Source organism: Sciurus carolinensis, chromosome 4 (assembly GCF_902686445.1).
Source record: "Sciurus carolinensis chromosome 4, mSciCar1.2, whole genome shotgun sequence".
Taxonomy (NCBI): Eukaryota; Metazoa; Chordata; class Mammalia; order Rodentia; family Sciuridae; genus Sciurus; species Sciurus carolinensis.
The window spans coordinates 38,337,137-38,352,359 of record NC_062216.1 but is presented as its reverse complement, the minus strand read 5'-3'; the positions used below and the strand labels follow the sequence as shown (position 1 = coordinate 38,352,359).

Below are 15,223 nucleotides of genomic sequence, written 5' to 3'. Positions count from 1 at the left end.
TATTTTTATTCAAAGTATTCACACTCAAATAAAAATTTACAAACATTTTTATTATTATGTCATTTTTAGTAGGATTATGATACTAATATTCCTATATAGGCAATCTTTTTCTGGAACGTACTAGACTAAACACTTCTCCTATATTATGTCATTTAATTCTGAGAACATCCTAATGGCATGTCTTCTACTTCAGAAAGACACTAGTGTGAAAAATTGCAGTAACTTGCTCAGCTCATGCAGCTGGTATGTACAAGCCACGATTCAAACTCGGTTCTGCTAAAATCCAAAGCCTATGCTATTTCTACTGTCAATGAACAAGTAAGGATATAAGTCTTTGTTAATACTGGTTATTAAGCATCATCTATCATAACCCTTCAAGAAAGTTTATATTCAAAACCCGTTGACCACTGACACTAATTAATGATCCTATAGGGTACATGGTATCACAAAAACGGACACATGTCACATGTGAAGGAATTCTCGTTTTAATACTCATCTCCTCATTTTGAATTTTGTGTCTAGAAAGTATGATATCTTAAAATTGAGAAATTAATTGTCTAGACACAAAATGGTATCTTTGCTATCAAAAATGACCAAAACTAACTCATATTTAAATGTACTATTTATGTTAACAAAAATAAATCTCTCATAAAGAAATAAGATGATCACTAAAAAACTTTCAGATGGCTTTCATATATATATATATTGGTATTGTTCAAATACCTCTGCGAAGGAAAGAGGCATGATTCTACTGTGTCTGGTACAGATGAGAAAACAAAGACTGAAAATGTCTAAGAGGTCTGCATCACTCATTAATTTACTAGATCACCAGGACTTGCCCCAATTCTACCTCTTAGAGCACTTCTATTTCCAGTAGACTTTGGAGTCAGAAGTTTTTTCCAGTTTATGGAATCAGAATTTCCCTAATCTAAAGTCAGAAAAATCTTTCTTCCTGAAAAATCAATAGTCAATAATATTTTCTTCCTTCTCCAAAGGAAGCCTTCCTCTTTAGTCCCAGCTGCCTGAAAAGCTTGATTTTCTAAGTCCTTCTTTGGAATTTTACTTGCTAAATCTTTCTTTGACGGTCTCTGAATGATGCATTAGCTCATGGAAAAGCAAAACAAAACAAAAATACAGCTTCCCATGAGATCAATGTTGGACTCTAGTTTTTCAAGGCCAACACCAAAGGGGTCTTGCATGCCACTCGGTTTGTTCTCGTTTATGCCAACTTAAGTGATTCTGTTAAGTTCCTCATATACAAACTCTGATACCACTTTTAAGAAACAGGATCAAATATGGTGTGTGTGTTATTCCTTATCACTTTGGATTAAGGAAGCCTGGTCACAGAGTGATGGTTACAATCTCATAGCTTCACAGAGCATACCACCACTTACCTCCTGCTACCTTCTTTAAATTCAAATATATGGAGCTGCCATTACTGACCCATGAGTTTACTAACAAGTCTGCATGCCTAGAAGCCCCTTATGTGGGTTTTTGAGCCAGCAGTGGGACAATCTCATGGGGAAAAAAATAGAGGAAATGTAATGTAAAAGAAATAACTTTAAATCATTTATGCCAAGCAAAGCATACAAATGAGGTGTTTTTCAAAAATTAACTTTTGGTCCTGAGATTTTTTAAAAATCTCTGCTAAAATTAACTTTGAAAACAGAGAGCAAGTAGTAGTATATAGCTGCTTTAAGCATACAGGAATATTTTAGTGTGTGATTTGTTGTCTATTGTAGGCATGACTGGGATCCTCCAGACAGAAAAGTGGACACCAGAAAATTTCGGTCTGAGCCAAGGAGTATTTTTGAATATGAACCTGGGAAGTCATCAATTTTGCAGCATGAGAGACCAGTAAGCACTTGTCATTAATCAAAATGCCTCCTCAGTAGGCTGCCAGGTTCCCAAATAAACCTGAATTGCATACTGTTTAGTGATTTTTGTCACAAAGGTAGTATCTTTATTATCTAGAAATCATGTTTATTTTGTTCCATGATCTGTGCATCTCATCTTAGAATTGGTACCACTTTATCATATATATTAATTATATATACTTTTAAATATATTGAATTTAGTATGTAATTAATGTGTATATAAACACACATATGCTGGATTCATTAGCATAGCTATATCTGTGCCTAATCATGGACCTGAGTTTAATTAAAAAACAAAACACTCATAAATGCAACATGTAATTCCTATTCTAGGTTGCCAGTGAGAAAAATCATTAATTAATCTCCCTAATATATACAGACATAGGAAGGTTAATTCTTTGTCTTCCATACTGGTTTCTTAATATTTCTTTCTTTTAAGGGGAAATTTTCCAAATGCCCTTTTTATAACAAGTTATTTAATTGATTTTTATTAAATCCCCCTCAGGTTACCAAGCCTCAAGCATCCTGATTGATTGTCATTCTAGTGGATCAAGACTGTATTTCATTTTGCAGTATTTTTTCTAATTATTTATGTTAAGTATATGCAAACAAAAAGAAATGTAAACTTGAGAAAAATTATTTGCTTCTTCTAAGTGCAAATTAACAAATAGGTTCTTCCTTGGCCCCCTTGATTTTTGCTCTCCCTGGTCTCCTTTTTGTGTCCTTTGCTTCCCCTCAGATATCAGTACCCTCAAGATCTCTTTAAAACTCTGCAATCCCTCTGCATCTCCAAATCTGCTTCTAGAAAAACACTTTATGTCAATATCAATTTACTTTCATCCTTGTCTTAAAAGAATTTTTGGATCACTGAACAGGAAAAAGAGAGTTTTGTTAGCTCCTCCAAGAGTATCTAAGAAAACACGCTATTATATAGACTAGAATGCAAAGCCAGCCCTGAAATTTAATTGGAAACCCTTGCCTCACCACACCCAACTTAAGTGTCCTTGATTTAGTTTTTGAAACCCTGTATTTGTGGTGGTATTTTTAAGAAGCATGTTCAAAACCTTATAATCACATAATTCAAACAGACACTTATCTATGTCTCCTTCGGCTCTCTTCGAATAACTCATATGTTTTTGCGTAACAGAAAAACTAAAAGAAAAAAAGGAACATCACTGATTCTCAGACTCCATTTTGCAAACTTACAACCCATTTACTAGGTTATATGATTGAATATCAAGGTTAAAATTTCCCAGATGAGAATTAAGTGAAACACAATGTTGCCACTGCATGGAATTGAAAGTATCATATTTAGAAAAAAATAACAAAACTTTAATAATCATTCTAATAATTTATAAGACTCCTAGGATAGTGGACATTGTAATTATATTGAAATACTTTTGACTTTAGAAGCTCTTCCATCAGGATATTGCTATGGTTTACTCATTGAAGAAAACTGGCTAAGCTCCAGTTATGTGCCAGACTTTATAGTAGGTACTAAGGACACAATGGTGAGCAAGACGCATCCCTACCTTAAGGAACTTCAAGGAACTTCAAGTCTATCATTTAGTGTATATAAATGCATAGATCTGCATTTGTGTCAATAAGGAACCTCTTCAATGTCACACCTAAAGAATCCTTCCTGTGACCACCTAAAGTTCATTCATGGGCCCTATTTTTGTGATTCAAATTCCTACATTATTCAAGTCTTTGGGTCAAAGCTTTGAAGACTTCTTGTTTAAAAATTCCAATAATAATAGCAACAATCAAAACAATCATTGCAAATCTTTACTGAGCACTTACTAAGTGCCAGCCTCTATAGTTGGTCATTTATGCCTTATCTCATGTAATGTTGCCAACAACCCTATGAAGCAAATGTGTGGTATTCAGATTATATGGACCAAGAGACCAAGGCAGTGTTAAGTTACTGCCCAGGGTCACTTGGTTGGTGGGTGCCAGAGCTAACAGTTGAGCTCAGGCATACTCATGCCTGGTGCACTTGACCACTACTATATTAGATTAGCTAAGTGTGAAACATTTAGGTAGGAGTCAACTATCACCTAAGTTAATTTGATTATTTACATTCTAAATTAAGTTTAATGACTGATTTATAATAAATTAGTATATTTGATTTACTTTGCCAGAAACCTGGGCTCTGAGTAATTATGACCCAATACTTAATTGGTCCTAAAAAAAGATAGAAAGTTCTAGAGCCATGAGTGTTGTCAGAGATTTGGGTATGGATAGGTTCCATAAATCACAGGAAAAGATAAGTGAAAGGAACCTAGAAACATGGCAGGAAATGAGAATGAATCTTATAGAGCAATGGAAAAAACCAAAATTTAATCCTTCCTAAACAATTTTTGGGGAACTAGTATTATGCCAAATGATTTGAGCAAGTCATATGTATCATTTTGGTCAGGCATTGTATATATTTCCCTCCCTCGTACCACAACATCAATCCTGAATTCATTCCAGTTCTCTATAAACTGGGGAGGTGGGGGAACAAAGGGCTAAGGGTAGTGGTGTTACATATCAGTCTTATTTGCAGAACATTCTGAGCGTCTTGAACACACAGATGTAAAGGACACAGAGCAAGCTTGCTAAATGAGAGTGATATAACACAAATGGACAGCACATAAGGATTTGAAGCTATTATGGATGCTCCTTCATATCTTTTTACCACAGGATGGTTTGGAAGCATTTCTTTGCTCTTCTCATGTTTAATTTTTGAAAAGCATACACAGTAGGCAATTCTGTGTTGCTCTTTTAAGTTCTTAGATGACTCCTCCATCTGGCTCAGTTTTCTCACGTGCCATCTTGAATTTCCCTCTCTTCCAATGAATTCAAGGTCCTACTCACTGTCACTTCTCTCTACTGGATCATAATTGTCCATTGCCTGGATTACACCTGATCCTGTCATTACCTGGATCAGGTAACAGCCACCTAGAGATCCATTTCCCTAATTCTCCAATCTAGTCTCCATACCACAGCTAGAGTAATGTAATGTTCCCAACAACCCTATGAAGCAAATGTGTGGTATTCAGATTCTATGGACCAAGAGACCAAGGCAGTGTTAAGTAACACTTATTTAGAATATCTTTAGAATATCTTTATAAAATGTCCTGCTCAAAATTTTTTTCTGGCTTGCCATTGTCCTTAGTTCAAAATTCAAATTCCTTAACACAATTTACAACACACACACACACACACACACACACACACACACATACACACACAGAGTGTGTGATGTAGTCCCAACAATCTCTGCAGCCTCATCTCTTCCCACTCTCCCTGCCACCACTGTGTTCCAGCCACAGCCTCCTCATTTGCACAGGCTGGTCCCTCTGCCAGGAAACATCTCCTCACTACCTCTTCCTTCACATGGAAAATTTTATCCCATCTTTTTGGCCTCAGCATAACCACACTTCCTCCAGGTAATTGTCCCTCCTCAACACTAGGTTTAAACTAGGTTTAAACTTAACACTAGGTTTAACACTAGGTTTAAAACTCTCCCTGCTGTGCCCCATGGCCCACTGCAAACCCCTACCCCTATGGTCCTTATCACACAGATCTGTAATGGTCTGTTTATTTGTCTGTGTCCCTCTCTCAACTTCAAGCACCTTGAAGGCAGAGACCATGTCTGGTGCAGCATTGGATCCCCCACACCTACCAATGTCTGTCATACCTTTGGTGTCAGTGAATCACTCACCCAATTACTAAGTGAATGAATAAAGGTTTTACTCTTGCAGTTAGTGGGTAAAATTAGTGAGAGACTGAATCTTTGTTCTGTTGCTTATCTTCGAAGACCACACTTTTCCAGTGACAAAAGGCCCAGTGAGTCTCTACCAAGGCATGCAGGAGGGATTCAATACACTGCTATTAATAACTATGGCTCACTAATTCCATGATTCCCTGGGATACAAAGGAGGCAGAGGGGTCAAGGCTGTTTGAACAAAAGTCCTTCCCATACCCTGGCAAAAAGACCTTCTTCCTCCTTGGGAATCAGTGGCATATGCATTAATGCTTTTCAACCAGAAAGCAACAGTAAATGCACTTTTTTGAAGCTCATAAATATTCATTCGACTATAAATTTAGAAATGTTGACTAAATTGGTCTAATGTTTGATATCCAGAGAAAGACTGCAATCACCAGTTAACATCTTTAATTGACTTGACCCATAAATCAGAACCAGGTCTCCACAATTTATTTATTCCAAGAGGCAATCATAGAAACTGTCTACCAGGATTGTATTAATAAAACTTTACATCTCATCTAAATTGAATATGTTTATAGATGAGCCATGTTAATTTTTTTTTAATTTTAAGAAAGCATTTGTTCAGGATCTCTCTACACCTAATAAAATAAAAAATAACATGACGATGTTTTTTTTCCCTACAATAACTAAACCCGCACACAATAAGAAAATTTGAAATTAGATTTAAGTCATGAATGAATGTGAACTTCTTTATCAATAAAAGTTGCCACTCAGAGATAAAAGCATAAAAATTTTGGAAGTTTTATCTAATGGTTTGAACCATAAAGAATTATCCCAACTAGCAATGTTTATAACATTTATTTTGGATCTACAATAAACATAATACATGACAGCCAGTGCTTTGAGGCTTACAAGTTAATGAGCATAAATTCTCAAAAAAGAATACATCAACACATTCTCTTTGGAGCAACATAAAGCAAGTATATGCTCAGTTAGAAGATTGAGAACTATGGAAGCTCTAGAGTCACAAAAGCAGCTAAATGCTTTTAAACTGTAAAAATTGTTCTCCCTTGTTAGCTTTTAAATAAGGATGTTGAGTGGTTTTTAGTTTTAGCTTTTCTTAAGTATTTCCTCTTACACTGGTGACATGAAGCTAATATTAAGCAGAGATTTGCTGGGTTCTTAAAAAGAGGGTTAGAAAGGTATACATCAGTATCTCTGCTCTTCTGACTTTTATGAGCCATTAGAGTGAAGCATGATCATACTTCCTAAAATAACTTCTATGTTATAGGAGAAAAGTTGAATGAGTGAGATGATTAACTTACATATATTTCTGTTGGTTGACCATCTGCAAACGCATCACTAATTGCGAGGTTTGGGTGTTCCTTAGCAATCGCTACATAATGCATTTAATTGTTGCATAACTAAAGCGATTCAATAGGTCAACCACAGCAAAGAGAAAATTCGAGTTCCGCCACTTACATTTTATTTCACATAAAGGCTTTGCTCAGGTGTGTGCCTTTCTTTATATTCCAGAGTTATTGAAGACTACCAGTTATTGTTTTGTGTGTTTTTTTCTTCTAATTTCTATTGACATAAATTCTAGATAGTTGCCCACTGAGACTATAAATTGTATTTTTAATAGGAAAAATCATAATTACAGGGACATTGCCATTATAAGGTATGGTGCCAAAGGGTAGCTATTCTGCTCCCTTTTCTATATTCTATCATAAAAACATATTTTCTTTTTTCCTTCTTTATTTACTTATCTATTTATTTTTTGAGTCAGCGTCTCACTGGGTCTCACTGTCTAGAGTAGCCTAGAACTTGTGATCCTCCTACCTCAGTCTCTTCACTAGCTGGGATTATGGGCATGTGCCACGGCTCCCAGCATAAAATCAGAACTTAGTTTATCTATTTGTTATATATTTTCTTAAATTCGAAGTTAAAGTGAAATTACAATAGGTAATATATTTGTGTAGTTAGTAGATTTGCTGCCCTCTGCTGTTCATGCTTTTTAAGCAAATTTATTTCCTCTAAAGGAAGTTATTTCTATCTCCTCTTAGCAAACTAGAAAGTAAAGGTAACGAAATCAAGAATTAATAATCACTATCTAACAAGAGTAACTATGAAGTTTGAAAGAATCAGAGATAGTTTCTGGTGGAAGAAATAGTATGCCTCTCTACACAGAAGAAAAATTACTGAAGAATTCCCTGTAATGTTAATTTATCAGAAACTCAATTCTAACAAAACCTTTCCATGATTAATTATAATTTGTATCTATAATGTTCTAGATAATAATTGGGGAAATAATATATTAGTAATAGCAAAACCTTAATATTTTTGCAACTATTGAATCAAATTTCTTTATTAAACAGAAAAGGGTAAATTAGTTACAAGAACATTTTCTTTTCTGCCAATTTTATTGTTACTTCTGAAATGTAAACCCAATATAATAGTGCCATAAATTAGGGAAAATATCTTAAGATTTCTGCAGCATTTTCCATACACCATAGGATATTCTCTCATGTTTTTATGTATTGCAAAAATAACGTTATAACAACAAAGCAAAATGACATTTAAAAGAAAGAAAAAACAAACAGCATCAATACCAGAACACCAGTGTGGTCTTCTGTGTATGTGGGCATTTCTTTACTGTGCTCATCCGATGCCAGCTTTTTGGTGCCATAGTAACTACTACACAAGTACACGGTTCCATATTTTTTAATCACTTATTCTACCTAAACATTTCCCAGGGTTACTAAACAGTCTTTGTAATCATGATCACTGCAGGTATTGAATAACTTGGATCCTTACACTATTTTGTTATGATGTCACAAATTTTCCATCAAGCAAAGTTATTATTACAATCTTTTATTATAAAATATTGAAACAAAACCACGACACTAAAACACTTTGAGTGTACATTATTATGTATTATTAACAAAACTGTTGCAAATGCAACAAGTCAATAAAACACTAAAATGAGTTCATATAAAATAGACACTCTTGTTGAAATATGGAATATTGCAAAACCCTCAACATTATATAAAGGTTATAGAATATTTCTTTCAAAGCTGAGTTGTAACTATTCAGTGGAAATCCTTGAGCTCCTTTAAGAATTGTAAGAAAATTATATGGAGTTGACTTTGGATCAGTGCGTGCTTAAGGGCCCTTCTGAAATACGTCTTAGAAGTCTCAGATCTTCTCCTGGCCAGGATTACCAAATAATTTTTCTTAGAATTCTTTCCCACTTCATATACTGGACTGTTCAACTATACTATATTTAACTGGTGTCATGTGATAATTATCAAAGAAGTAGTAAGGCCCCTGTAGTACTTTAAATACCCAATTTTAATTTTAAAAATCAACAGCCTGGATCAATTTAGTCAGGCAAGTATTATCTGAAAACACAGGATATTGAGAGGGTTAAGTAACTGCTGGGTGTCTGCTTTCTATTACTTTAGTAATCATGTGGATTTTCTCCAACTGTTATGTTAACACTCCGAGTTTTTCTATCTTTAAATACAACGTTCAGAAACCAAGAGAGGGAAGCAAGTCAATTGTAAAAATTGGCTTTTCTCTAAATTAGAATGGTGAGGAAACCAAGGTGGGATTTTATCCCACACTCCTGCCCCTGCCCCCAGCCATCCACAGCACCTACTTGGAAAACCTGGCTCCACCCAAGCCCCTTCCTGTAGCTCAAACTAGGCAGAAGGAAAGGGAATCTTGGGGCGGCTCCAAACATGCCATCTTTCTTCGCTGTTCACCCCTGATCTTCACATTTTTGCAATGATCCAGACTATTCCAAGGGTGTCGGCCCCCACGGGAGCCTTTGCACCTCCCTGAAACGTTTCCACCCCCGGCCTAACACAGGACACAACCCACGCTGATTGGTGTCCTGTGGGTTCCATCGAGAACCCCTATCTAACGAATCAGTGTCTCCTTCACCCCTCTTTCTTACAGCCCCCTCTCCCAACATCTCCGACACCTGTTCCAAGGGAACCTGGCCGGAAGCCTCTTTCCACCTCACCCTACGGAGAAGTCACGCGTAGCCCCTCCCCTCCGCCCAGGAGTGCCATCCCCGCACCAAACTCGTGCGCCCCAGCTCTCTCTCCCGTCCGGGTGAGCTCCTTCCTTCTCTAAGTTTTCTAATGCCTGTTGGGAAGCTCAGGAGTAGCCCTTGTTCTCCAGAACAAGGAAGTGTAGTCAGAAGCTGGCTACTCACACCTCCCCGCTGCCCCCTTTGTCACCCTCGCCCCGGGGTTCTTCCTGCCCTTAGATCCCCTAACCGCTTCCCAGCACCTCTCACTCCTCCCGGCACCTCGAATCTCTTCTCCCCTTCCCTTGCCCTGACTCTGGCTCTCCAGATGCCTGTACCTGAGGCAATTGCCTGCAGACTTCAGACCCACGTGCTGAGACTGCTAGTCACCAATGAGGGCAGGGACAATGATGTGGCCAGCTTCGCTTGAGCCTATTTTAATACTGGGGTGTGCTCTCCACGCCCTGTTGTCGCTGCCATAGCGAGTTTTCCATGGTTTGTGCAACGACCTAAGGAGAGAACTAGAAATGTTGGCCAGGGGCAATAGCCAGGGACCTAAGCGACGCCCTTGACGCTCATCTTCATATCCTGGTTTTACTCATTTTACTTTACTTCCTCCGTTCTCTCCTGCTGAGGTTTGTTGGATGAGAGTTGGTGCATGTTTGCGTGTGAATGCGCGCGCGTGTTTTTCATACCACACGGCATTTCCCTCACTTCGCTCAGTGTGCCTTTTCCTTCCCTTTTCCTTCACGTCTGCTCTAGACTGATCGCATAAATCCAGATGACATAGATTTAGAAAATGAACCCTGGTATAAATTCTTTTCAGAACTGGAGTTTGGACGCCCGGTAAGTGAGGTTAGCCTATTACTATAAGATAAATAGGAGAATGTTGTTTGATTTATTTAAAAACATACCATTATCAGAAGAGAGAGGTGTCATTGAGAGAACAAAAGCTGAATGCATAACATATTACAAACGTGGTGGAACTTAGTCCACATTCACTTCTGTACCGAATGGCTAAGGCGCTCAGACTCTTGTATGGTTTTTCCAAATCATGCATCAGGATTACGTTATATCTAATTAATTGCAAATTTAATATGCTGAGGAATTTTCTGTTCTGGAATATCTGGAAATTATTACAGCTGTATAGATTTGTATTCATTTACAGTTCATTTTGATCTAGTTCAAAAAAGACCATCTTGGCAGTCATAATAATAATAATGACTCTTAACATAGCTCCCATTTGCTGAGGATCACGAAGTCCCTAGAAAGTGCTGACTTTCCTCATTAACTCCATGAATCTTTCTGATGCTCCATGATAAGAGGAAAACAGGGCCAGAGGGTTAAAGAATATGCACAAAAGAGTAAACTGCAGAATCAGAAGTTAAAACCAGACCTGTCAACCAAGAGCAACAAAAAAAAAATATCTCTGGGCAGTGCCCATTCTAATACATGACCAGAACATGCGCACTATAAAATACCTACTGGAAGGAATGTAAGCAAAGAAAAAAATCAGGAAACCCTGTGAATCTTGATTTCCAGTGTTGCTAGTGAAAGCTGCTGCTACATTGCTAATCCCTAAATTCCTACCAGAGGATACCCCCTGATTGGGCCTTATAGGAATTGCTTAGTCTGTTTAGGATAAAGAGTTCATTTAAGCCTGAAATAATTTCCTATAGTAAATCAAGTTTTATTTAGGAAACGTATTTTCCAACAGCAGGGCGTTTGATGTGTCAGTCACATGTTTCACAAATTTTAAATTCTTAACGAACATACCAATTATGCTGCCCAACAACTTTTATTAGAAATCAGAGTCTATACCAGGTGTGGTGGTGCATGCCTGTAATCCCAGTAGCTCAGGAGGGTAAGGAAGAGGATTGAAAGTTCAAAGCTAGCCTCAGCAACTTAGCAAGGCCCTAAAGCAACTTAGCAAGACCCTGTCTCTAAATAAAATATATGAAAGGGTTGGGGATGTGGCTCACTGGTTAAGTGCCTCTGGGTTCAATTCCTGGTAGAAAAAAAAAAATCAGAGTGTATGATCTTTTACCATATCATATACTGATTTTTATGCTTGTAATGGATCATAAATTGGTTATGGTAGTAACTTTTGTCCATTAAAATGCAAAGGAGACTTGGTTAGATTCATTATATTGTATTGAACTGAATCAAACATGACTGTAAATGAATATAAACCAAAGATTTTTTCCTGGAATTTCTATTACCTAATAGAAGAAATGCTTTCTCTCATTGTTTTTCTCATTTGTAGCATAATATTAATATAAATGCATTCTATTTAAGAAGGAAAAAACTCTCCAGCTTTGTTTTATGTCTTGTTATTATTGCTTAGAGAGTTTGTAGGGACTATATCAATCTCTGTACTGAGCCTAAATTATCAGCAGTTTCTACAGTCATTTTCTGCCACACAATTGAAACTCACCAGCATGCTATCCACTTGCTCCTTTAATGTTTCTTTAATGAACCTTGCATTCCTCTGTGGCCAGATTAGGAATGCTAATTTTGATTTGATAAAATGAGTTTATAAATATACTAATTGAACACTAGCAATTTTTCCCAATGCTTGAGAATATCTACAAACATTGCACTCTTCCTGCTAGGCTACCCCCATTTTGCTCCATTCATGTCACTCTTTATTTGTATCTGATGCTATCGACACTCAATTTCTAACTGTTGTCACCTTTTCCACATGTTCATTCCTTGCTGCCATTGATTCTCCTCCATTCCATCTCTACACTTCTGCTTATGTGGTTCATCTACACCCCAGCCTCCTAAAAAGGCTCTGGACTATGTTCAAGATCATTCTTCTGGTGTTTCCAATGAGGTAAAAGGAAATTATTCTCTCTTTTTCAGATTTCTTCCCTAGAGGCTGTTACTGTGATTCTGAACACCCATGTTTTACAATTCACTGTAGTGCCTAAGCTACTTTCGAAAATCTATCTTTATATCATTGTGCTGTATCGAGTATCATTGCCTAGACATTAGTTATACTATAGACATTGGCTATTTCTAAATTCTACGTGAAGAATCATTCCAACCATAACTATCAGTTAAGTTCTTCAGTGCAGCCTTGGTATTCAGCAATATAAAAATTAAAAATCAAAATCATTGTTATATTAGTGCATATATTAACCACTATTTTTGTTAGACTAAGGGAAATATAATTAGAAAATTTATCAGAGCCACTTCATAATCATACTTACATGTATAGATTGAGTTTAGATTCTTAATCAGAAGCCTATGTACCACATTTGCCTAAAATTTATTTTTATTCTTTCATTTTCCTAATTACTTAAAACACATGGATTTTGCCATCAGTCAAGAATAGGGATGGCAAATACCTGTTATTTGTGTTATAACTTCCCAGTTTACACCCTTTACAGACATCACTAATACTCTCAACACTATAATCCAAGCAACCACTATAACAGATCAGGTCAGTGTAGATGAAATTCACTTGAAATCTCTATTAAGAACACTTATGACAGTCAACTAAGTGAAAAATTTAGGTCAGGTAATGTAAATTTTTATTTGAAGTAAGCAAGAAAAGACAGAAAATAGTTCTGGACAAAAGAATTTTTTCCAACTCTCTGCAAAGAAACCAGGAAATTATTTTGGAAAACAAATAAAGACCTTACTAGAAGACACAAGCAAAAATGGCACTGCTTGGTAGCCATTAGCCATATGAAAGCCTCCGTGAGAACTCTTAAAAGTAGCTAGGATGGAAGAAAACAGAATAAACTGATTTTCACACAGTATTTTCTCTGTGGTCTTCAGTGAATACAACACTTAATAAACATTTTATTTTATTGAAATTTTTAAATTAAATATGTGCAAATAGAAAACAAAACCAATATTGCAGGAGGTACTACTGACACCTAGTGGTGATAACTGGAATTGCAGACATAGAGTCTCAGGAGGAAATTCCCAAATTTCTAGAGCTTTAATTTGCAATCCAAAATTATTTTCCCTGTAGTAAGCATCAGAGTGAGTGCTAAAGCAGAGAAGTGACCACAATATTTAGATATTAAATAAAAAGTAAAATGGAATAACCAGGAACTTTCTGGATTACTGAACTCAGTCATTTTTCAAGGTTTATGTTTTATAGCAGACATGTACTCTAAAAAAAAATCTAATAAAACAAGCAATTGTATTCTTGTATGCTATGTTACCCTTATATATGAAGAAAGGGTATCATTTCTACATATAAAAAACCCAAGAACTGATTTTGAAATTAAATTTGGTCAGATATTTTTAGGATGTTTATAAGATAGTTGGTTTATTGAGAACTGAAGTGAGATTTAGAAAGCATCACATCGAACTCACTCATTTTTCATTAAATAAAAGTAAGTGCAACAGTTTTGAGAAATATGTCCAAAAATCACATGGTAATATGGTGGCCAAAAAAATACCACCACCACTGATCACTCAGCCTTCATGTTAGTGCTCTTTCCTTTATAGTACACTTTTTATCATTTCCAAGGGATAGATATATATATCCACCAGTAGTTTTATTCAGTATCTACTGAGGGGGGTCACTCAATTCTTTTAGAAATGAATTTACTTAATATAATTTTTGTTAACTTTTGAATTTTTGTGAAATGAGTTTGAATAATTAACATTTCACAATAGTTCCTGAGCATAAAAATAAATTTAATTTTATGCATTCTAAAATGTTATGGTAGTGGCAAAAAAATCCCTTTAAAAAGCAACTTTCTGTTATTAAACTACTTGTCATTCTCTCTTTGGGATTGAGAGGAATGTTGGTTGATTCTAGTAGCACATTAACTACATTATCAATATAAGATTATGATTTGTCAGAGTGTAAGAAAACACTTCAATAATGTATCTGGAGTTTGTTTTCAATACCATTTTGTATAACATTTCTAGCAAAAAGAAATTATAATTGATTAGATATTCCTTACCTTAGCTACCATTTATCAAGTGCCTGGTATACGTCATGAACAAATCCTTTTTTTTTTAACCCCCCCCCCCCCCCAATACTGGGGATTGAACCCAGGGCTGAAGCATGCTAGGCAAGTCTACCACCAAGCTACATCCCCAGTTTTTTGTTTTGTTTTGAGACAGGGTCTCGATAAATTGCTCAGGCTCGCCTCAAACTTGCCATTCCTCTGCCTCAGCTTCCCAAGTAGCTGGGATTACAGGCATGCACCATTGCACCCAGCTAGCAACATACTTTTTAATCCATAAATATAACTGAGAAACTGACACTGATGAAGAATTGTTACCATATTTTAAACAAAGTTTAATCACATGATTCTTAATGGAAAGTTTCAGTATCTACTATTCATTAAAATGATCTAGGTGTGATAAAATAATGGCAATACGTAAACAATAGATGGTGATAAGTCAAATGGGTTGCCTTTTTTTCTGGCTAGAATTTCCATTTCAGGATGAGTATCATTCTTACAATTATTGTACAAGTTTTTCTCATGGTCACAGATGCTTTACTGTTACTTTAAAATTTGATACTGAACCTTCTCTGAGTATACACAAAATCAAAACCTAGTTTTGACTTATTTGGACGTGAAAACCAGCACAAGGAGAAAC

General features: G+C 36.1%; 1 protein-coding gene across 38 annotated transcripts in view; it reads left to right on the top strand.

Moving 5' to 3' along the window:
* Positions 1-15,223, top strand: part of Sorbs2 (sorbin and SH3 domain containing 2) — a 205,366-nt gene that overhangs the window by 150,735 nt on the left and 39,408 nt on the right. For 20 of the 38 annotated variants that reach the window (XM_047548840.1, XM_047548841.1, XM_047548844.1 and 17 more), the window contains 4 exons: positions 1,743-1,857; positions 9,562-9,720; positions 10,400-10,483; positions 12,420-12,476. In XM_047548840.1, coding sequence (XP_047404796.1) covers positions 1,743-1,857; positions 9,562-9,720; positions 10,400-10,483; positions 12,420-12,476 — 415 coding nt within the window. The remainder of the gene's footprint in view (positions 1-1,742; positions 1,858-9,561; positions 9,721-10,399; positions 10,484-12,419; positions 12,477-15,223) is intronic. The other 18 variants (XM_047548869.1, XM_047548860.1, XM_047548867.1 and 15 more) reach the window with 3 other exon arrangements.